This window comes from Atta colombica, unplaced genomic scaffold, assembly GCF_001594045.1.
Source record: "Atta colombica isolate Treedump-2 unplaced genomic scaffold, Acol1.0 scaffold105, whole genome shotgun sequence".
NCBI classification, from domain to species: Eukaryota; Metazoa; Arthropoda; class Insecta; order Hymenoptera; family Formicidae; genus Atta; species Atta colombica.
Window position 1 is genome coordinate 406,862 of NW_017259190.1, and position 23,911 is coordinate 430,772.

The window sequence follows — 23,911 nt, forward strand, 5'->3', positions numbered from 1 at the left end:
AAGACGCGCGAGGCGCCCACCGGAAAGCCGTACGCTCATCCGCTAAATTATACAACCGATCATGCTCAGAGGCGACACGCCGCGGGCCAAAACCGCTATGAAAATATGCGTTATCAAAATGTATTTGTCGAAAGTACTCGTACGCCTATTGCTATGATGAGACGTTTGACGACTCATACAAGAAAAAAGAAGTTTATCGAAGGCGGATCTGAATATGCGATTTAGAATACGCGTGAAATATGTCTTGTCACACTACGTAATACGTTTATGTAAATTTTATACAAAACAAATGTCTCCTTTCCTTTAACGTCGTCCAACGTGAATAAACGTGTAATATAGAAAAGATTGTGATATTTGGAAGGACCTCCCAAGGATTAAAAAGAGACTTTATCGGCAGTATTTAATTTTTTGAGCGTATCGGCAGTATTTCATTTTTCTACGCTCCTAAAGGGAAAATCTTCGATTTTCTATATATATAAAAAAAAAATATTTCCGACATTTCCAAAGTCGCGAGACGACGCGTAAAGGAGCAGTCAGTGGAAAATGCGGCAGTCTGTACGGCCCGCGTCGCGGTAAGTTTAGCCTGTGCATGTACGGACGTATGATATATTTTGATCAACGTGTGTATACTCAATGCGCTTTAATTACCAAAATTTTTATCGCGGATCGTCTCGAGACACCTGTCGCCTTTGACAACGGTCAAGTATTTATAGAGACAATGATAATTTCCAACATGATACCCCGTTTTATCTCATTCGCGAGCACGGATAAAAATTCTCCGTAAATAAATTTAATAATTTATTCCAACTATTCGTTTTAAATTTGGCTTGGTGCTGGAAATAACAGAAATATCGTGGCTAAGAGATTTGATATGGGTGAAGTTGTAGTGCGTTTGATATGAAGTACCTCGAATACTATCTCTTTACCTCGAGTACTATCGTCATGTTATTAATAACAACTATAACATTTTTATTTCTTAACAGGATCACTTTGATCCCTGCTTCTTTCTCCATCTTGTCAAGTTTGCTTTTTTATACGATCTTGGAATAGTCTCTCCAACAGATAAATTTAAAAGAAGATTCTAATTTATTTTCGGCGCGCGTATCGACAAATCGTCTAAGAGACGATGGCCGAGATCGCTCGGTCTCAGGACGATCCCAGATCACGCGGTAGACGTCAAGTATAGACACGCTTTGTTGTAATCGGTCGCTATCGAATATAATTAATTACATCGCATTTCGAAAATTCATCGAACAAGTTTCAATTCTATTCGAGCGGCGCGGACGAAGTTTTTCTGCTTTTTCCCCAGTCTCGTGACGGTTCTTCCTCTACGTCGATGCTCATCGACGTTTCTCTTTCACTCGTTTTCTTCCTTGCTCTTTCCTCTCTCCTTTCTACTATCGTTTCTCTTCTTTCTATAAATTTCTCGTCACGTCGTTTTATCGCTTTCTTGTTCCTGTAATGGGTGCTACGAAACCACCCAACGCCCTCGCGATAGGATCTCGCGATCGTGATCGTTTTTTGGGCGTTCATTTTTTGAGATTTCGTAACTTTCTATCTTGTCGGGTTAAACAAACGGGAAATACGTGAAACATTTCTACAAATGTAAAATATAAAATGCGTCTTTAGAAACATAAAGTAAACTTAATAATATCTTGTTATAATAATTCGTCAACGCGATAATAAGAAAATAATAATAAGAAAATAATATTTTATTTGGATAAAATTTCTAATGAACATGATTAAATAAATAGATTGTAATAAGTTTGAATAAATAAAATTATCAGCTCGCCTCGGATTTTCAATTGAAAGTTTTTCAAGACGTTCACGAACTACCCGTTGTTCAAGCTCGATCTAATTTATATTTCCGACAACGTCAAAAATTTCGTAGCTTCTCCAGCACGTACAGCTTCTCGCAGCAATTTAACAAGAATTCATATAATAAACTAATTCCTAATTTCTAACGGCCGGATCACTGTCTCGATAATCGAGATGAACCTCTAACTCTTACTTCACGCGTACGGAGAAAAAACATACTACCTCCGGGAACATTATTCTTTCCTCCGATCTTTCTCTTTCTCTTTATCTCGTATATTACTCTCTATCTTTCTAATCTTTCTTTCATCCTCGCCCTTTTTATCCTTGATCTCTGAAAATCGGTCCGCAACATCGAGGATCTCTTTTCTCGAGGTAGTCGGGGTCTCGTAGCAGGAGATAATCGATTATACGCGTATACCATCCTTGCAGTCTTGCCTGATTATCGTTCCGTCGCAATGTAAGATGGATTTTTCGAGTAAAGAACCATAAGGATCAAAAGAACGAGGACGAATAGACGACTGCCGTGACTCGAATACAGTGTCACCACTCCTGCCAGCCACCATAGAGTGGGACAGCCACCAGGCGCTGAACTGATGCCTCTCTGTATAGCCGCGGGGTGTTCCCCTAGAAAATCATCGAATACATATATTTTTGTATCTAATAAAATAACAATAAACGAGATTAGATATGTTGCAATGAAGATTGTAATCTCGTATTCATATCGCATTTATTATCGCTGTATAATTGTAATTATCAAATATTTGTTTGTAAAAGTTCATGTTATTGTTACATGAGTTAATTATCAAGTGCTTTTTTTTAAAAGTCTGTGTGAAAAAAGTATCTCGTAAACAGTGAATATGAAACACAAAAGTTTAGGGAAAGAGAAAAGTTGAAACACTGTTGCCCGCGTTTTAATTTTAATTTTTTTTTTTTACAAACTTTTGTCCCGATAAAATGTTCCACTCACCGTTTAGCACATGCAGCTGCACACTCGCGCTATCCAAGTTACTCGGGCTGCAAGTATAGTTACCCGAGTCCTCCCGTCTCGCATTGTGAATCACTAGGCTGCTCACCGTATCCTGCTCGATCCTCTTCGTCTGAATGTCGATCTTGCCCAGCTGATAATTTAGAACGCGATCGCCCTCGTGGTACCAGAAAACGTAGAACGGACCCTCGAGAGACTGCTTTATTACGCATCGTATTGCGACTGTACTTCCGGTTTTCACGTACATGTCACGGTCCCCCAAGATCTCGATCTTTGGCACTGTAACGACGAATATATAATTGGCTTAATAATACTCTTTAAAATTTTTAGAATAAATCTCACTCTGAAGAGTGAAATCTCATTCTTAAAGATTGCAAATTGAACCACTCTCTTTCAAGACTGGCTCAATTTTTATTCTTTAGAGCGAGATCTCAATGAGTACAATGTCTAAAATCAACGCATTTTATAACTTTAACGTATCTTTCGAAGTTCTTTATGAAATATCTCAAAGACGTTTCTTAAAGAACTTTTAAAAGTATTTTAAAATCGTTTTATGCGATTTCTATTCACAGACTATTCGTAGACACTCTACTCTCTAAATCTTTTAGAGTGAAAATTGAGCCAGTCTTAAAAAAAAAGAATGGAAATTTTTCACTCTTGAACAAGAGTGGGAGATTTTCATTCTTTTAGAATAAGATTCCATTTTTTTGGAGTGAGCTTCATTTCAAAAAATGAAATCTCACTCCTTTTTTTGTTGATTTTCATTCTTCTTTAAGAGTGAAAATATTTTCATTCTTTTTTCAAGACTGGCTCAATATTCAACCTTTTGGAATAAGATTTCACTCCAAAGGATTTAGAGATTTAATTAAGATTTCATTTTCAAAAATTTCGAGAGTAATCGCCTTCCGCACGACGCTCACCGACGATGTTGAGCTTGATGATGTGACTCTTCTTCGGGTCGGTCGAGATTTGGCACTCGTACTCGCCTTCGTCGCGCGCTTGGACGTATTTCACCTGCAGCGTCCACGTGTCCGCCTCCCCGAAAATCGCTTGGAACCTTTCGTCCGGAATGAACATGGTTCTATCCACCGAGAGAATATGCGAGTCTCTTCTTCTGATCCAGGAGACCTTCGGATTAACCAAAGTGAATTGTTTCTGTTCGTCTTAAACGATTCATTAAATTCTTCTCACGCGTGAGATCTTTTTATAGTCCCTTACAGTCGGTTTTAAATTTGATTAATTTGCATAGAGATTCATCGACCATTTCCTGTCTATTCTTATGACAACGCTTTTAGAAATTTCCTTCTTAATGTATTTGAGAGATTTATTCTTCGTCATTTACCGTCCCTTTTAATCGCATTAGCTTGATGTCAGAATCACCGGGATTATCGCGAGCCATTATTCGCAACTGAGAGGATAGAGACTCGAAAGAGAGAGACAGATGAAATTGAGGCGCGTAAAAAAAGAAAGTTCCTCAAGTATAAGAAACAGAAGAAAGATACAGTGATGAAAAAAAAAAGTAGCAGGAAAAAAGTAAGAATGAGAACATTCGATTCGTTCCGATTCCGGGGACGATCAATCTTCCATTCCCGTCGCAGTTAATTTATCGTTCATCGACCGGACGGCTTGCGCGCGCCCGACGGAAATCTAGATGGTGCCGCGAATCACGTTACTGCGTCGAAAGAAGGCGAGGTACGAATACATTTAATTCGCCAGTCGATAAGAATCGAGGCGGCGGCGATGGCAGTTGCGGGCCCCTCAAGTACGCGCGGGTCGCGTGTTACCGGATACTTAGTCCTCGTCCACGTGCCAACGGCGACAGACGGATATTCCGGGTACAATCCAGGGTACGCTTGTGTACACGTTGGTAAAGTTCGTTAACGAAAGACATGGGGGCTGCCTTCGAAACTGACGCGTGCCAACAGTAATTTTATTACGCGCCCGACGACGGTAGACATTCCGCGAAATCATCCCTTCGCTGCTCACCGGTTACCGATTTCACGAGAGACAGAGAAAATATCTGTTTGCTTGAAATCCCCCAAAATTTTAAAAAGAGATGGTCGGTATTCATAGTTTTATATTTAAGACCATACAGTCTTAATAAGATGTCACGAAACAATCAGAAGCCGGTATTCATAGTCAGTTCTTATATTCAAGATCATCTTAAGTTTAACCTTAAGATGTCACGAAGCAAGATCGCAATTAGAGGATCGCATTAGTGTCTTAAGATGCTCTTAAAATAAGACTACCGATAAGATGAGAATATCCGTTAATGTGTATATTTTGATGTTAAAGAGAGAGAGAAAGAAGATGTTGAGTGTAAAAAATACAAAGCGCCGCGAATAGACTTAATGAAAGAAAGAGGAATAAACCGCGAATTATTAGCAGATTGGCATTTTATTAACGGGACGAATTGATTCGATAAAAGGGAATGCTGATCATGGAGGACGATTTAACAGCTCGTGATACGTGGGTGGGCTATCTGTCGCCGACAGTTATCCGACATGGAGGAAATAGAACGCGATAACGATTGAAATATATTAGTTTTATTATCTGACCTTTTATTATCTGTGAACTTTTGATAGAAATAATCGCTGTCCAAGGTCGGCGATTTTCCGAGGACATTAGTGAAACGAATGATTGATAACGGATATAACTCCGGACGTCGCTTTGATGCGTTGATCGTAATCCAGTAGTTCATCGTTAATAATAAAATAACGTCGAATGGACGCATGCGTGTAGATTAACTTGTCCGCGTGTGAATAACGGAATAGTATACTGAGAAAGAAATCTAGTAATAGCTACCAAATGTATTTTATTATGTGTATTGGCGCAATATTTAATGAGTATTACTAAATATAATAATAGTAATCGTTTGATAATAATTATTAAATATTTATAAAAATAAAATGAACGATTAGTTGGTCCAATTAAATAATTTAAGTACTTAAAACCAAATTATTTAATAATATTAATTGAACGTGTGATAATTATGGGAAAATTATAAATTGGAAAATTTATTAATTGATTTATTGATTGATTTAATAGTTATCAGATATTTGAAGTAAATAAGCGTCTAAAATATTTTATAAATATCGTCAGGATATTCCTGAACTGTCACTTAAATAGTATCGTTTCTCATGTAAAATTTAGTTTCTCATGTAAGTTGAGCTTTTTATATAATCAAGTTTATATGACTGAAGATAAGTAGTCATCTATATAAATGCTAACATTGTAAGTCTGTCCTTTTAACTGAACTTCATCTTTCCTCTTTTTCTTTTCATGTTAGAGAGAAAAGAAAAAAGGTGAACTATGCAAAAGTTCAGCTAAAAAGAACATATCTTATATCATTTTCTCTGAGTGTACTATAATTAACAAATTGTTAATAATTTTGAACGAAATCAATTCGAATGAGATAATTATTATCAAATCATACAATAATTAAGACCTAACAATTTAGTTATATTCATTAAATCAAATAACTAAAAAACTAATTATTTGATATTTATGATAAATTTAGTAATACCTACCATATTATTATTCAGTATTTATTAGTAAGTAAGCAATTTAACTACATATATTTGCCAATTCGTTTGATTATATTTATCTATACGATTTGGTAATAATCATTTAGCTTTATAAACAATTTCTAAATTTCGGTTAAACTATTTAGTAATAATTATTAAATCTCTCGATTATATTAACCAAATATTTAATTAAAATACTTAACTATCACTATCATAACTGAGCTAAATTATGATAACTAATTTTTCAAAATATTCAGGAGAGAAAACGAGGAAATTATCTCCTGGACTCAGTTTTAACAATTTTTCCTTGCATTTTTTAAGCGTCATTATATTAAGTAGAGTACCATTGTCGTAACTGTCACGCAGGAATTTGGCCATTATTATGTTATTTGACAAATATGCTCGTTAATAAATCAAATTGTAATCAATACACATAACGCGTAAGACATCTTCTATCAGAGATGCGGGAGATTATGACAGGAATAAATATTAGATCAAACTGATAGCGTGATAGTATTGATATATGAAATTACAACATCCTTACATCCTCATAATCCTCGAGGATTAATTATAACTTTATGAAGATATAAAAATTGCCATGAGCGTCTCTCGTAATTAGTAAAATTTAATTAATTTTTGTTTATATTCGCTCATCCACCGAGACAAAGAGAGAGAAGAGAGCGTTCTCTTCATTTTTAGCACTCACGGCTCTTTTTATGCCGAAACTTTGTTATTAGGTCTGTTTTCTGTGAAAACAGGCTGAACTAGGGTACACTTTTGGAACTTAAAGTGACATAGATATATTTTGATATTTGGCGAAAGAGCGAGAAAGAGAATTCTAATGTAATCTAGCAGGAATATAAAAACAGACCTATCCTAAGCAGAACAACAAGTCATTATGATATCAAAATGATGTCAAAATATCTTCAAAATAATCATTAAAAGTCATTTTTCTATCATTTCCGATTCGTTTTAATGTCATTTGACATTTATCGTGACTTGTTGTTCTGCTTGGAATTATATGATATCAGATAACTTACTGATTTGTTACCAAGCTGCCGCACTTTGCACGGTAGGTAAGCATGAGTGCCCAACTGCGCCGTGATATTCGTTGGAGTGTTCGAGTCGAAGTAAGGCCCCGTGTAAATCCCGTCAAATCTCTTCACCAGCGAATGAGATCTCGTACTTACCCCTGAAAGAACGTGTTCAGAAAAATGTCTCGCGTGTGTCACGGTGGTGCCGTTTACATGCGATCACGGAGATGGAGGAAAAAAAACGGCGCAATGCGGAGAATACGGAAATGTATATTCTTTTTGCTAAAATATAATACGTCGTGAATGCGTGAAATACCTGAATTATCGCAATGACGCGTCTTTAAAACGCGCCCGTATAACTCACCTAGCGTCGGCACGTTATGCGGCGAATTAACATGGAGGTAGCGATGTTAGCTGTCGCAATGGAATAATAAGGCGAACCAGATCTCGGAGAAGGGACTATTTCGCATTCGTGTCGCTCGCTCGCTCGCTCGCGACGCTATTCGGAATAAATCCTATCGTGGAGTAGACCTCACCGAAGTGCCGCGCCGTGCCCGGGGGAAATGGATACTAATCCCGGGGATTCCGATCTGGGAAATCTAAAGGCGGATCAGGATTCAAGGGGAAAGAGGGAAAGAGCAACGTGGGCTTCGTTCCAACGACCTTGACGATATTACATCCGATCTTAAGATTCGATCGGTAGAGCATGAAATCCCGGATGCTCATCCGGATTTGTACAGCGCAGTTGCGGTGACCATAATTTGAGGAACGCTCGACGCGTCTCCAATCTCTAAGTGCGAAGAGTGAAAACCTCAATTAGGACAAAGAAATATTTTATGTATAGAGGAGTCAGACTGAAATGTTTAAGACGCTAATTAATAAATTGCTCCGAGATGTTTTCCTCACTCGGAGTACATTTTGTGGCCGTTACTTTATCCTATTTCCCTTTCACTTGATCTGTTGACTAAATGCGACTAATTATTTTGTTAATTAGCAGAATCGTGTTTATAGCTGATGCTGTTAATTCCGCGAAGGCGTCCGAGCAAGAAGCGAGCATATGTCGCGTTGTGCTATCAAGATTCGCCGAAACTTTGACAAACGACAAAGCTGGTGATAATTACGCTTAATTAAGATCAGCAGTATGATAAACGCGCAACGAGATAAGGAGTAAATATGAAATCGCTTGTACAAGCAAACCTCATTCTAGATGTACATACGGCTTTATCGTGCATCGATTGTTCTACTTATGCGCATGAAAATCACAGCTGCTGCAACGGTGTTAATTATTATTTCAATCAAACTGCAGAATAATGAATCACAAATTTAATTTCGATGACTAATCGACGAGCTAAGGTAAACAATGGCGAGAATTTTTATCGATCAATTTTTTATTCGATTTTAAGAGAGAATAAAACCTTCCGTTTTCTTTCCGAGCAAAAATTCAAACAAAGGATCGCAAAATCAAGTTCTGAAGTTAAATCTTCTTCAGATTTCTATTTGTTTTTATCGCAACGATCCGTGTAATGTTCGAAAGACGATTAAAAATTTTGATTAAAAACGATTAATGATTTTGATTCGCAATTAAAATTGCCGCGATAAAAAAGTCTTCCTCTATCGCACATTCGAAATTACATCGTCCCAGAAACGTTGTAACTGCCGCCCCGTGATTCCGTAGCCGACAAATCCATCCGGCCGACACGTTTCCGTGCGAACTGAGAGAGGTAGATTGGCAATCAGTGCGCGGCTACGAGTGGTGTATTGTCAAATGTGCCGGAGATACGAATTCATGTCTGGGGGCTGCTACCGGTCCTTCTCCAGTACACAGTTGATCCTCTTGATCTTGAGGGATGTAAATCTGCGCAGCTGCGCGCACGCGCCCCTATCGTTCGCCGCGAGATTACCATACCCTCACCACCGAGTTGGGATCATTTGCCTACCACGAAAGGGGACACAAATAGACGCTCGCTAGATGCTGCCTACGCCGCCCCAAACCTATTTTTCATGTCGACGTGCGGCGAGTTGCGCAAAGGTCGCGCGATCTTGTTCCTCAGGGGTGCGTAATACAGTCATATTTATCTCGAGATTAAATCAAGCAAAGAAGCACTTGAGTAAAAGAGGGAAAGTTGACACGTTTTATCGCGGCGAGACGTACGTCGACATGAAGCATGTAATTTCGCAATGTAACGCACCAGGGTTTAAGCTCATTGATGGATAGCTGAAGGAGCTTAGGTTTATCGCGGTAGGCATTAGACATAAATACAAGGGACGACTTGGCGTTTGCATTATTCATGTCGACGTTTTGTAAGTCGGTTTGCGCCGCTCCCATAACTCCCGAGGGATGCGTGGAAATCACGTTCGTCCACAAGAATCCGATAAAAGCCGAATGGCGACATGATATTCTCGATTGTGTATTATTTAAGAGAGTGTTGAAGAGGAAATAGACCGAAGGTATAAAAAGATAGGGAAGAATGAAGTAGAATCGTTTTGATCATCGTTTTCTATCGAGGCACGACTTTGCGGCATTCTGAATGAAAAGAGTGTTATAACCGTTTTTGACCGTAACGGGTTTGAATCGATCTAAGTTGGATTAATGACGTTATGTGTTCTATCAATCCAATCCATTTCGGGTCAAATCCGCTTGAAAACGATCGAAAACATTAGAGTAAAAGGAATGGTATCTTCTGAGAGTGTCTGCCAAGGTATGAAAACTATTATAAAAATCTGAGAAAGTATTGCTTTATAAATCTATTCCGCTTCATGCAGCAATAAGTCGCGATAAGGTGTCTCCCTGCTGCGTAATCGAGCGTGATAGGACGTGATCGCGGGTGACTGGAGGGAGCACGGAAGAAGTAAATTTCTCGGAAACAGAAGGCGGATCTAAAATCGTATATTTCCCGAGAGACAATGCCGTCCGATGTATGGAGGAGACTCGAGCCGCGTCCGGCAGGGCTGCTGTTTCCTTTCCCACTTTGTCAGAACAACACGTACGCATGCCCGTGCAGTTTTACGACGTCATCGTGTGCTAAACTACCACATAAATCCCAGTTTTTTAGCTTCCGAAGAATTATTTCTCACCGACGTGATATGATTTTATAATTTCCACACGACAACACACGGACTTACATCGAAATAGAATCACGGATCTGTGAGGTCGATCCGATTCTTTTTCCCTACTATAAGATTTAAAAGCGTGAAAAGATATGAAACACACGTACGATAATCTTTCTCGTTCTATGCTTAATTTAGTTTCGTATAATACCGATATATATAAAATCTACTATTGAGAATTAACTAGAAAGTGTTAGTTCATTTGATTAGTTTCTGACAGATGCAATTTCCCGAACGCTTTCAGCGAAGTCTGCGAACTCGTTGAAGTTACATCACGGTCTGCAAATTTATTTTATGTGTCGAGAAATCTTCATAAGTGCTACGAGAACGCAATTTCGCGTAAGGAGCATCTCTCAAGGCAGTAGTTACGCCCCGAGTTGCGCCAGCCGCGTTGATAGGCACGTCGAACTTCTCCGTTCTGGGGGAACGAACGGTTAATCACTGTGGCGAAGTATAATCAACGGTTGTGTAGCGCACTCTATCATTGCACGCGTTTGTGCGCGAGTAGGTACTATACGGATCGAAAGTGCATAATATATCGGCGAGAGTGATGTCGGGATAAACCCGTCATTACCAGCTCTGAAACTACAAACTCCTCGTAGTATCTCTCGTAGTCGAGAGCAGTTAGCATACTTTCAAAGTGGTTTACTGCCAGCGGGGAAGGCAAACCAAACTACACATCGATCCTTAGACAAGAGCTCGAGTAATTATTCGAACGGCCGTGCAAACCAATTGCATCGACCGACAGTAGTCGTAGTTGACGCTTTTTCCGCGCGGCTATAAATGCAGACGAGTTTGACGGCGATAATCCGATTTGATCGGCGCTTCGGATTTTCCACTCGTGTTCCATTGGATCCCAGAATTGATCACGCCTCACCGAAGAGGCAGATTCGCGGAGCGAGATCATTCCTTCAACCCGAAATGCATCAGATATTTCTTCACGAATGATTGTCAAGTTAAACGCTGATACGTTTAGCGGAATCACGTCATCTGTTCAATCGGGAAATCGCTTTTAGAAGGTAACCCTATATTGGTCTCTCGTTTCTTTCCGTTGGAGTAAAAGATCTCCGCACTTCACTCGAAAGCAGAGCTTATCTCTTCTTATCTCAATTTATGATTCATAATAGACTGAATTCTATAATCAAAGGCAAGTTACATTCAACAGAGGAATAGTTTTACTAAAAATTGGTGTTTCTTGCAAGTTATTCGAGAAAGCTTTCCGCTTCCGAAAGATTGGATCAAACTCATGTTTAAAAAAGAGATGCAAAAATCATCCAATTCCTTCCCATCGAGATGTCTTGAGTGCAGTAGTTAAACTATCTCTCGCAGATAACATATATTCGGAAAATGCATGAGTGCACTTTCTAGAACGATGCTGTGACACTCCTGTTTCAGCAGATTTTAAAGCGCGACCGCATCGCGGTGATGCAGCCGCGCGAGATGAAATCGATAGACACGTCCCTGAACGACGCCACGGAGGAAAGGGGGGACGCGTTCGTCTCTCTCCTCGTCTTCGTCCCGTGATGACGGAATCATGAGACGACACGCTGCTGATCTCGCAGGGTAGAAGAGAGGTGGACAAAGAGGAAGATGTCGAGAGTATGAAGGGGAGAAAGAAAAGCAGAAAAGGGGACAAAGCGAGGGGAGAGAGAGAGAGAGAGAGAGAGAGAGAGGGAGAGAGAGAGGGAGAGAGAAAGAACAAGTGTGGAGAAAGGCACAATGCTGCGGCGCGACAAACAAGGGTGGCGCTAGATACGGTCCTGGACCGGGACCGGAGGTTGCGTCCCCCCCTTAGTCGTCTCCGTCCTTTGTAGTCCTTATCTATTCTCGCGTATCCTCGATTCTTCCCCTCCTGTATGATCTCCACACTCGGTATCCGCCGGTATTCGCGACAGCGGGAGAAACGCGCACGAGTGCGCGGTACGTACGTTCGTAAATGCATGCGGGGCGCGAGGGAGAGGATATGCAACGTACTGCTACACCCCAAAATCTGATCGATCCATCGCGCGGCACGAGTTTCCGCGAGCCCCGCCTCCTCGCAAATTGTACGATGATGTTCGATAATTCGATCACCATCCGTCTATCTACGTGTATCGCATGAATCGAGTAATCGCTATTTACAGCATCTCCCCTCCCCCCTCCCCTGACAGCATCTTCCTCTCGGAGCCTCGACCTGATATCTCGACGCCGCCATCTGTTTCATGGATCCGCGTCACAGAGTGGAAAGGTATGTTTTTTTTTTTTAACTGTATGACAAGCCATGGGATCTCCCCGTGAATGAGGCTTACCGGTAATGCCTAGTAGGATCCAGCACACGAGGCACAGGACGTAGTAGTTGACGTAGGAGGACCTCCTCATGATGATCACGACGACGACAACAACAACGGCGACGACGACGACGGCGGCGTAACTGTCCCCGATAACGGGTCCACTGACATCTCATGAACACCGCGATGCACCTCTTTCTCTCGGCGCTCCTCCACTTAATAATCCTCCGTCGTCGTCCCGTTCATCCTCCAACAGCAGCCGGTGCTACCAGGACCCGCGCATACTCCCGCGTTACCCGTCGTTGCAACCCTCTTGTTGCAACCCCCCCGTTGCGCTCTTGTTGTGCATCCACCGATTTTCCTTTACTCTCGTTTCCGACCTCTTCCCTTCTCTTTCTTCTTTTCAAACACTCTGATATATCACATTATCTCTGCTGTTGGATATTCGCGATTGCAAGTGACGGAACGAAGCCGAGATACGATGGTCTAATTTGTGGGCAGTCTCGCGCGCGGCGTTCACCGTACACCACCTTCTTGTACTAAACCTTGGTTGCAAGAGATTTGTAACTGATAAAATTTTTCTTTATTATTCCCGAAGAAGACGTAAAGTGTCGCGCGCACCAAGGTCACGAAGCGGTCTGCCTGCGTTCAATCGGGCCACCCCTCCCCACCTCCCTTTCTTTTATCCCGCGGCTGTACCCCTCGTCGTACGGACGCACGGTATACTCGGTGTGGATCGGTCGGTCGTACTGTGAAACGCGACCGGGTTTCCCGGACTCGGCTCGTCCGCGGTTCGTCGTCCCGGGCGAAGCTCTGAAACCGCCGGGCCTCCGATGGCACTGCCCGCGCCCGCCCGGGGATTCCGCGCAGGCGTGCTCTCTCTCCTCTACTCCGGCGGCGATCAGTCAGCCTCCTCCTTCCTCGAGGCCTTCTGCCTTTTCCGCCGCGCGTCTTCTCTCCATCCCCGCGCTCCATCCTACGGCTTTGCGCGCTCCGCTCCGCTTCACGTCACGTCGCGCCACGTCGCGCAACTCTGTCGTTCCGAATTTTTCTTCCTACATTCCGCGTCCTCGTCTCCGTCGCATTTCTCGCCCGACTTTTCTTTCTTTCTTTCTTTCTTTCTTTCTTCCATATCGCCGGCAACCGGCTTCCTATGCGTGTCCTATGCGGCGACAAGACTCTGCAATTGCTACTCGTCCCGCAAGCACGGATAAATTTCACGCTTCTTACACGACATCGTCATCTCTCCTTTCTCCTCGCCTCGGGGGTTGAATGACACGCGACTTCGGACTCGCGTCCTGTCTCCTGTCAACCGTCTAGGGAAACTTTAAACATCGCGTTCCATCCGTAACCGCGTGTCAGTTTGCGCACCGAAGCGTTTTCCAACCCGCCACGATCATCACGTGTCCATTAATAATCATTAAAGAGCTTCGGTGCTCCGTAATTGCCCTCATCGCTTTAATTTCCATATTTTATTTTCTCTCTGAATTTCTCTGTTCTTGGGCGAGCAGACTTCGTAATTTCAAATATCGAAGTCTTACGTCGTTTTCATTATAATTTTGTAACGTGCAGATTTCAACCGCGACATGGTCTCGTCTTAATGAATTTTTCGACATTTTCTCTTCCGGACTCTTGGTTTTCTTAATCTCTCGCGAACATATATATCTAACGTTTAACTCTCAGACTCGCTCGAGTTTCCCATATTTATATGTGACTGAAAAATCTCTCACATTAAAGCAGCTCTTCCGCAAAACGCGAAATAAGTAATGAGAAAGGGATTTCTTTATCGGATGAGATACAAATTATGTTTCCGCATTCTCGAGAATATAATTACATTTGTGGAAAATTAAATTTTTAACAAAAATATTCTGTATAATTGAATATATATTCATACACTACGTTTAAACAATGTTTCGCGGATATTGTAGTTCAGCTACCTATGCAATATGCAACGTTGAAATTGAAGTAGACTGGCTGGAACAGAATGGCGGAAATGTATTTGGAGTCCTTCGTCCCACCATGGAAATCCAGCGCGCTTCATCGTGGACAAATGTTAAGCCGCTTTACGATTATGAATCTTATCCCCGGAGACTGATGTGGCAGTGGGCTCGGTTATTTAATAGGAAAAGAAGAAAAAATACCAGTCGTCGCGCTTTTGTTCGTCCTCTCCTTCAACACAACGGACTATTCCGTATCTGCACCGCTCTCGCTCTTCGAGACATTTAGACAATACAACGTGTCCCTGATCTTGTTTCGCTTTAATTCAACTGACAAAAGTTTAATAGTCTGAAAATTTCTCTCCCTTTTACTATTTTATTCTTTATATTACAATTGTATTACACTTTCACATCCAATATTTTTATATATTCTACTTGCATTTTCAACAAATAATTGCTCTTGTTAATAGCTAAACAAATAAATAAATAATTCGCCGATTCTATTTCGATTGACGTCCATTATTATTTACGACAACGAGGTTTTCTGCTTGACGTTATCTAGACGAATATCGTTACCAACTTTCGTGTTCGCTCGCCGAAATTAACCGCCATCGTCTTCGGAAGTAAGTTTTCGTATCACGTCGAGTTCACGGGACACCGACGTAATTTGCATGAACGACGGTATTTGGTAAATTGTATAACTTTTCTTCTTGATGATCGACTGATCTCATTTGTATCCCTATTTCTATTTTGGGATTTTCTTATCTTCTCATCTACACGTGCTCTCTATTTATATATGTTTAGAAAATTAACGTTACATCTTCGTTTTCTTTTCTTTATTTCTCATAAACGTTATTTAATCGAAAGAAACAAATGTACCAGAATCTCATGCAAAATATAGTTTACAATAAAATCAACAAATGAATATCAAGTGCTGTAATTTGTGCGCAAGATTCATATATATTTAATATTTAAATTAAAATCTCGAATATTTCGGCTATAATTCTTCCATCTTCGAATAATCATTATAAATTCCTATTTTCGGATCAGAATTAAGTCACTTTAGATGCCATTTTTAATATAATAACCCACCGTAATTTGTAATTATTATAAATTATTAAGAATGGCGCCAGACTGACGACTTGACTTTAATTGAAACGTGGAAGCATGATTATGGGTTGAGAATGACATGAATTGTAGCCGCAATGTTTGAGATTTTAATTTAAGCATTAAATGTATATGATCTTGCGCACGAATACAGTGCATAATTCTCATTTACTGACTTTGTTACAAATATTTTAAATACCGAGAGTTCATTTACTCTTTCTTTTCTCATTCATCATATAAGTAAAATAAAATTATTTATGTCAATGCGGATAGATATTATATTTAAATATCGCTCTATTGTTATTTAAAGCAGCAACTACAGTACGCCAGATAAATAATAATAGTAGCTTTTTTCTACGAGGTCAAACAACGCCGTGGGATTACCTGATTGCCGATCGAAGCAGACGAAAACTGATCGGCTGTTCGCTCACCTTTTATGGCCCTTCACTTTACCTTCAGGTAAAGCGAAGGGTCGTGTCACCGATGGAAAGTCCTACGCTTTTCATGGTGCATCGACCTGACTGGGTTCAACGTTAACGTTGATCGGCTTCGGAACTATGCATCTCTCGACCGTTGGGTTATGCCGATAAACTTTACACATGACAAACTGTCGCAGAATCGACAAAAAGCGCGGCAGGTGATCATTCTCGCGCGAGCCGATTATTCATTTTTTATCAGTACGTTCTATTCTCTCTCACTTTTTCTCCATCTTCTCTCGCTTGGACATTCCGCTTTTGTGTCGCTTTTGAAACACTGAAACTTTCAGACGTGCCTTGCGCTAAACTCGTCCCTCTTGTGAGAGAATTAACGGCGCGACGTTATGGGCGACGGTGAAGGGACCCGAGGGGGCCATTAATAAAACGTCATTTACTCTTAAACGATTTTCCGGTTTTCCCTCTTGTGCTTGCGACAATTCCACCGTCTCGTCGTAGAAGATAAGCTATGCGCCACGACTCAAATTCCCGATTCTAATTCCGAAGTTAACGGGAAGAAAATATTCTGATTTCATTGCATTTCCGTCCATAATTAGAGGCTTTCAAGTAAGAATCTGATCATGCAATAGTTTTTTCGCGAACAAATATGACGGCAATGACTATACAGAAAGAATGGTTTTACTAAAATAGCTAAAATTTTAGCTGGATACAAATCTAAAAATAATTGTGTCAGATCATGATAATAATTATGTAGGGCGTTCAAATTGATCGCTAGGATATAAAAATTTTGTGCACCATTACTCATCATTGAGATTTCTACAAAATTATTTTTGATAATAGTTCAATAAAATTATTTTTAAATCTGTATCTAATTAAATAAATCTAATTAAGTAATCAGCAAAATTGTTCTTTTCGTGTATAATGCATTGCAGAATACATAAAATGGACAACGTGAATCTTACATAATTTATTATACTCTACAATGCAAAATCAAATATCGTCCGTCATGTTTGTCTTATGATCAGATTCTTACTTGAGGGTCTTACTTGAGCTGAAGGATCTCTAGTCCTTAACAGCCTTTGCTTCGTGTATACACCGCATACAAACGAAAATACCGGTAGTCTAGACAAGAGCAAGAGGTAGTTATTTCAACCAGAACACAAGCTAGCCCAAGTTATTATATCCAAGTTATAACATCAAAGTAATGTCAAAATGGTTCAAAATGATTTTTAAAAGTTACTTTTCTTGAAATAAATCGTAACTAAAGAATCAGTTAGATACGATTTACTTTTAATGTTATTTTGACATTGTTTTTTGGGATAATGTTTTTCATTGGCAGAACTAATGCGCACTCAATGCATTTTAAAGCCGATATACAAAATATACATTTAATAAAAATATAGAGAAACGAATTAAACCACGAAATATTCAATGCATTTTATTGTACTATTTGATAAAATATACATTGGGCATTTTATCAATTGAGATATCTCACTTTTATACATTTAGATTAGAATAATGTACAACAGGTTTAATATGCACTTTAATGCGCACTAGTTCTGCCAATTAAAAACGCTAAGTCAAGATATGAAACAATTACTTTTGATTGATCTGTCGTGTTTTAGCAACTCCTGAGAAAGAGAGAGAGAGGAGGGGGGGGGGGGGGGGGGGGGGGGGGGGGGGGGGGGGGAGAGGAGGGGGGAGGAGAGAGAATGATAAGAAAAAGATAGAACAGAAAGAAAAAGAAATAATGAAGTAAATATATGTCCTTTTTTCTCTGTGTGATTTTGCTAAAACTATAGTAAATATATATTCTTCTTTCTCTATGTGATTTTGCTAAAACTAGAAACCCTATATATAAAACGGCTCGTGTCCAGACTTTGATAGTAGGGTCTCTAATCTGGATTATAGGTATTTTCGTTTATATGACACGAAGCAAAGGTTCTTATGTGTATGTATAAATGGATATGTGTATAATATAAAAGGGGTTTCTATTGTGGAGAGTAGGAACAAGGGGAGAAAAAAAGTTTTATAAAATATGTGAACGTAAGTGTCACACGCAGCTGCAGGTGCATCGGAGTGCATATTGTCGCGTTTTCTACTCACCGGGATGGCGGAGAGACTCCTCGTCCTTTCTTTTATTACCGCGCGACGAATATCCACGCGACGGTTATCCCGAATTTTTCCCCGCGTAGTTTTATCGCCCACGAAATTTATCTTTTATCGAGATAATCCAAGGTAAGAGGCGGGCGCGAGGATTGATAACAGTGTCGATAACCGTAGTAAAAAATTTTCTCGACACTCCTCTCTCGTTCTCCCTCTCTCTCTCTTCGTCCGACGAAATCTCGCCGTCAAGGCACACAACATTATTGACAACCAGCGTCGCGATGGGTGGAAACCGCGAAACTGGAAATATCGCGTTGCGCATGTGAAATTTTCGAATTTACGAAAAGAGACGTTACATGCGTTTCGCATTGCAAAAATGAAACCGACCATCGTCAGGGGATCGTCTCACAGTTATATTTGAAACGCATTCGGCGCATTCGGCGTATTCGGAGTAAACGAGCGCACGCTGATTTTCGTAATGAATCGGTGCATTTTGTAAATAAATATTTCCTCGCATTCCCTCATTAACGGTGCCACGGGTCTGTAGAATTTTTCCATCGGAGGTTTACGTCTGTGGAATCAGATAATTTAGAGCATACGTGATTCCAGAATAATTGGATAACATGTGGCGAAACGCAAAACTTTTGATGTATTTTGCGCACCCTTCTCCTCTTCTGCCGCTCCTTTTTTTCCTTCGTTTATATATCCATTTTCGTGGAAAGTTAATTTGTAGAAAGCTCGTGAAACACGTAGAATAAATACATTCTTCCCGTTTTAACGGCGCGACGGCTCGTGCAGGCACGCCATATCGGTGTCGTTTGTCATGCACGAAGCACGAGCAACGACGTTATCGCGTTCACGATTAATATCCCTGACAAATCGAGGCGCAAAAAGGGAAAGAAACGGCGGAAGCGCAGCGGGCTCAACTAGGAAAGACAGAGAAGTCGAGAGAGGGCAGACGAGAACTGAACGGAATTGTGTGTCCTGTCCTCGTTTCGCGAGAAATTATCAATGCGCGACCCACGCCTTAAAATTACGCCACGTTTACAGGACAGTAGTGCTATGCACCTCTTCCAATAATTTTGTACCTAAGGTAGAGATCAAGTTTGCATGGATAAATTTGTGTATAGGATGGCACATATAAAAACGTAAGGCAGAATTGAAAAGAGATGAGGCATCTTTTTGTGGAACTCTCTGTTAAAGATGATCCTACGCGGTCAATAAGTACTCAGTATTAATATCAGTATTAACAAATACAATATTACTGTGTGTGGTTAATATTGATGGATTGACGTAGAATACTGACGGTGATCTAGATTTTAATTCTCGAGCATCTCAGTATCACTTTATTATCAGTATGTTAAAAATTTCATGACATTTATAAGTATAAATTTTACGAAATTTTTCATGAAATACATAAAATTTGATGTCATGAAATTAAATTCAAATTGTGTTTTAAGTTACACAATTTGAATTTAATTTCATGACATTAAATTTTATTTTTAATGATTCAATTGAAAAGTATATTTGTGTACATGTATATGAAATTTAACGTATTTTTCATGAAAATTTATGAAATTTAATGTACATGTTAATGTTGATTACATTTAAGTAACTGCTATAACTTAATTTTCAGTTAAATCATTCATTACTTTTAATTTCGTTTATGACTACGAGCTTCATTTACATGTAAAGGAAGCTTTTCTAACAGTGTAGGATTATGTCATAGTATGTCATAATGTAATAGATATTGTAAAAGTAAAGTGAAACTTAAGAGTTAACCGTGAGTTGTGGAACTGGATTTAAGACATAAAATCTAAGCAACAAGCAAATTGGCCGATCACAAAGAACGCACTCTTTAAATTCTTTGGAGTAGACCGTCACTTTAAAGAGGGAAAATTGAGTAAGTCTTGAAAAAGAGTGCCTTAATTTTCAATCTTTAAAGTCTGGTTGCACCAACGTAGATTAACTTCAATCTCGGTTTAATTTACTCTTCATCTTTTACTAGTTTTAAGAATTAGAAAAAGGTAAAGAGTAAATTAAACCGAGATTAAAGTTAATCTACGTTTGGTGCAAAGAATGACGGGTCTAAGAATGACATTTCACTCTTCAAAATGACAATTCATTTTAAAAGTTTTAGAAAGGTTTAGTAAGGTTATTGTCTTACGTTTTCTCTATTCTAATTGACTAATTCACTTACTGCTTACTGCTTTATTTTTTACGTTTTCCCATGTGCTTCTGGCTTTAAAGCGTGCAGCAAAATCGAATGTCTACTTTCTCGCGGAGAGGGAATCGACGGAATTCAATAATAATGTGAATAAAATCAGTTGATGGCCGACGCTTCAATGAGTTCCGGGCAAGATGTCGTCGCGCTTATAATATACTATTCTTCTCTCTGTGGATGATTCATTGTTGGCGCCGGGTTCCAAAGCGCGAGCACGCTACATTTGATTCGCTTATATCCGGTTTTACCCTACTTTCTTTCATTATCCTCGAACACACCGGCGTCCGTTTTCCGCAATTTTCCTGAAACGCGGTGTGTTGCCGGTGTTAAATTGTGTCGTAGTGACGGAAACCGGGTCACTGTTACGCGAACGTTTGTTCATCGGGGAAACAAGTAGCAGAAAGGAGTCGCGAGCGCGATAAGATGAGGGAAACGTGGAAACAGAGGCTGCGGTATGCATAAAGTTTCGAAGGAGAGAAAGTCAAAGCGCGTCCGGAATCTTTTGGGATAGCACCATTCTAATTGGGACGGCCGTTAATTAAGATGCGCTCGCTCGCGTTCGCGTTCAAGCGAAGACGACGTAGACGTCATCGTCGTCGCTGTCGTCGTCGTCGCGACACAGCGCGAGGGACTTTGTTCGTGAAAATAATGATCTTTCCATTATCCGGCGTTGCCGCTGTCCGTCCTTTCCCAACCATTGTCCTCTTCATCGTCCACGTTATCGTCTTTATTGTCCCGCCCGACGACGCGCCAATGCTTCTTCCTTTTTTCTCCATCGCGGCCGTATTCCCGAATAAATGGCAGGGCGCGCGATGAAAAATGCTCCGAAGATTACGAATAAAGAGCCGTCGGATTATTTTCGGTTGCATACCACGTTACTTTTCATTGTCATTAATTCACCCCTCATCCGCGAATCTCGTGCGTGAGTGGTTAATATCGCGGACGCGGTGTAATTACCGTGCAACGATTAGCATGACATTTACGTCTATTTACGGAGTTGGCTATACGTGTTTGACATTGTCGACAACAAGATACTGCCATTAAAAAAATTAATTGAATATAATCAACATTAAGTAAGATAAATAATAACGCCCAATAATCGGGCGAACAGTTGTTTGTAAGGTACATTTTATTCTATGATTCTTAAAGTCGCACCGTAATGTTGTGCCGTTATTGACATGGCAACGCGACTCCGAGCTCGTCAAAATAGCAATAACACCTCCGCGGAGCAACGACTGGCAGTGAAGGATGCAGACAGAGGTGTAATTATCGTAATGAGCCACTCCAAAAATGGTTGGGCTTGACATTATATTGACGTGCCGGACGTGAGCTGTCGGGCCTAATTTTCACGCTTCACGGCTCATTTATCGTCATATTGTGCCAGCGCCACGTAGATTCAATATACATATTTTGTGATATAGGAAAGAAGAGAAAGTCAAGCTTACCTCCGATATACGCTGCTTCCCCTTTAAAACGCAACGCGGCCATGCTGAAAATTAATCACACGTTAAAATACCACGATCCATCAAGGTCAACTGTGCTGTTCCTGAAAACGAGCGAGAGGTTATTAAAGTGCATGAAAAGCATCTCTTGAAGGGAAAGGGAGACTTATGCAAATCTCACGATGACATTTTGTTATGTCGAGAAAAAAATAAAGAAATTGTTTCGTTCGTAATCCCGTTGCAACGCTATCCCGTGGCACCGATCAGTCATTGAATAATACGATTCGATTGAAAATATTGCACTAATGAGACACGAGAAGACATGTTTGAAAAATGATTAATGAAATTCGCCATCTCGATGGATGAAATTTCCAGGCACTGTACCGTACAAAAAGGATTTCATATTATTGTTCCCTCGACAGTAACGAGGTAAAACATGTGCTTCGCAGTTAAGTCGCGTTGTCATGATTATTAGGTGATTGAAATGGCCTCGTAACAAGACTGTTAATTAGAGAAGTGCATTTTTATTCGACGACGCGGCAAAAATTATAACGCGCGCTTAAAAAGAAACGTTATGCGTCAGAGTTTTAGATTGAATTGCACGAGAAGGTTCGCGAAGGTTCGCGCAAATGATATAAGGGTTAAAAATGCCTCGACTCGATTTGCGGACTTTTCGGGTTCGTTTGTATTGTTCCACTACCAGCCGGCACACGGTGACTCGATGCGAAGCTTAATTATCACGTCTCACGCGATCTTCTCATTATCACGCGCCGTGTTCTCAAGTGTGTCGACGGGGTGTGCAATTCGAAGACAACGATACAGCGCATCGGGCCACATCAAGACTCATTAGTTTGGGTAGGGTTGAGCCTTACGGGAAATTAAGCGGACCCCAAATTCTGGGTTAACAAAGCAAGCGAGCAGCCTAGGGCTTCAACGAGTCCTCACGGATCAGATATCGCTAATCGCTAAACTCTGATAATCTTGTCGCTCGCAAAATTGCAACTGCCTCACAGGTTGTGCGAAAATTCCGTCTGCTCTCATTTAAAAGTTACGAAGATTTAATCCCCGCCGAAGCTTTGAAACTTCGCAGTTACTTTCTACGCAATTTGAATAGCAGCTTTATCATACATTAGTTTCAATGTCATCTACAAAGTCACGCCCTTTATCCTTCTAACATGAGGACACGTATCGAACGGTCTGGCTTTCAACCCGGATTGCAAAAAAAAAAACTCTTCTGCTGTGCCATTTTCCTTTGCGGCATAGTCGACCGTATTGCGGATCGCTGTGAGTTCCGCGTAGATAAGCCTTCGGATCGATGAATCATTAACGGCATCGATCGGGCCCTTTAACGCGTCATTAGGTCTAGGATCACTCTTGTTATCCCGTTTTCGCCATGGTAATATGATACTTCTCCGAGATCATGTTCTCAAGGGATATCTGCCAGGGAATCTCTTCTCAATTGCTATCTCCGTAGTCAAAGGTCACGATAGTTAAATGTCGTGAGCTACAGGAAAATTGCGCGCACGATTTTTATATAAAATACACATAGTAAAAAAACGTTTTCTATTTGCATTGAAAACGGTCCATTCAAGTTAAACTTGTTAAAATTTTGTGTTGAACTTTTAACATATTCGAGTTTTAATTTAATATAATGTGATTATGTTATTTAAATAAATGTGAAATTGATATTTAACATTTTTTAATGTTAACATGACACAGTTTATGAAGTAAATGAACAAACAACATAAAAATTATATGTAAAACATTCTAAGATGAATGAATAAAATATGTGTTGATGTAACATATTATAAATGTTAATTTACTGAAAAATATATTTTTACGATTTATTTATAAACTATGTTATTATACTTTTTTGTGTTTATTTATTAAAAATAATGTTTATGTTACCTTCTAACATATCA

The 23,911-nt window shown here is 40.1% G+C and overlaps 1 protein-coding gene across 1 annotated transcript; it reads right to left on the reverse strand.

Annotated features, from left to right (window-relative positions):
• Window positions 1–1,841: 1,841 nt before the first annotated feature.
• On the reverse strand, window positions 1,842–12,885 carry LOC108689452 (neurotrimin-like). The gene is made up of 5 exons (XM_018196221.1): window positions 12,761–12,885; window positions 7,371–7,522; window positions 3,724–3,931; window positions 2,786–3,082; window positions 1,842–2,442 (listed from the first exon to the last, which is right to left on the reverse strand). The coding sequence occupies exons 1-5, from the start codon at window positions 12,828–12,830 to the stop codon at window positions 2,258–2,260; spliced, it is 912 nt and encodes a 303-aa protein (XP_018051710.1). The 5' UTR covers window positions 12,831–12,885; the 3' UTR covers window positions 1,842–2,257.
• Window positions 12,886–23,911: the final 11,026 nt, after the last annotated feature.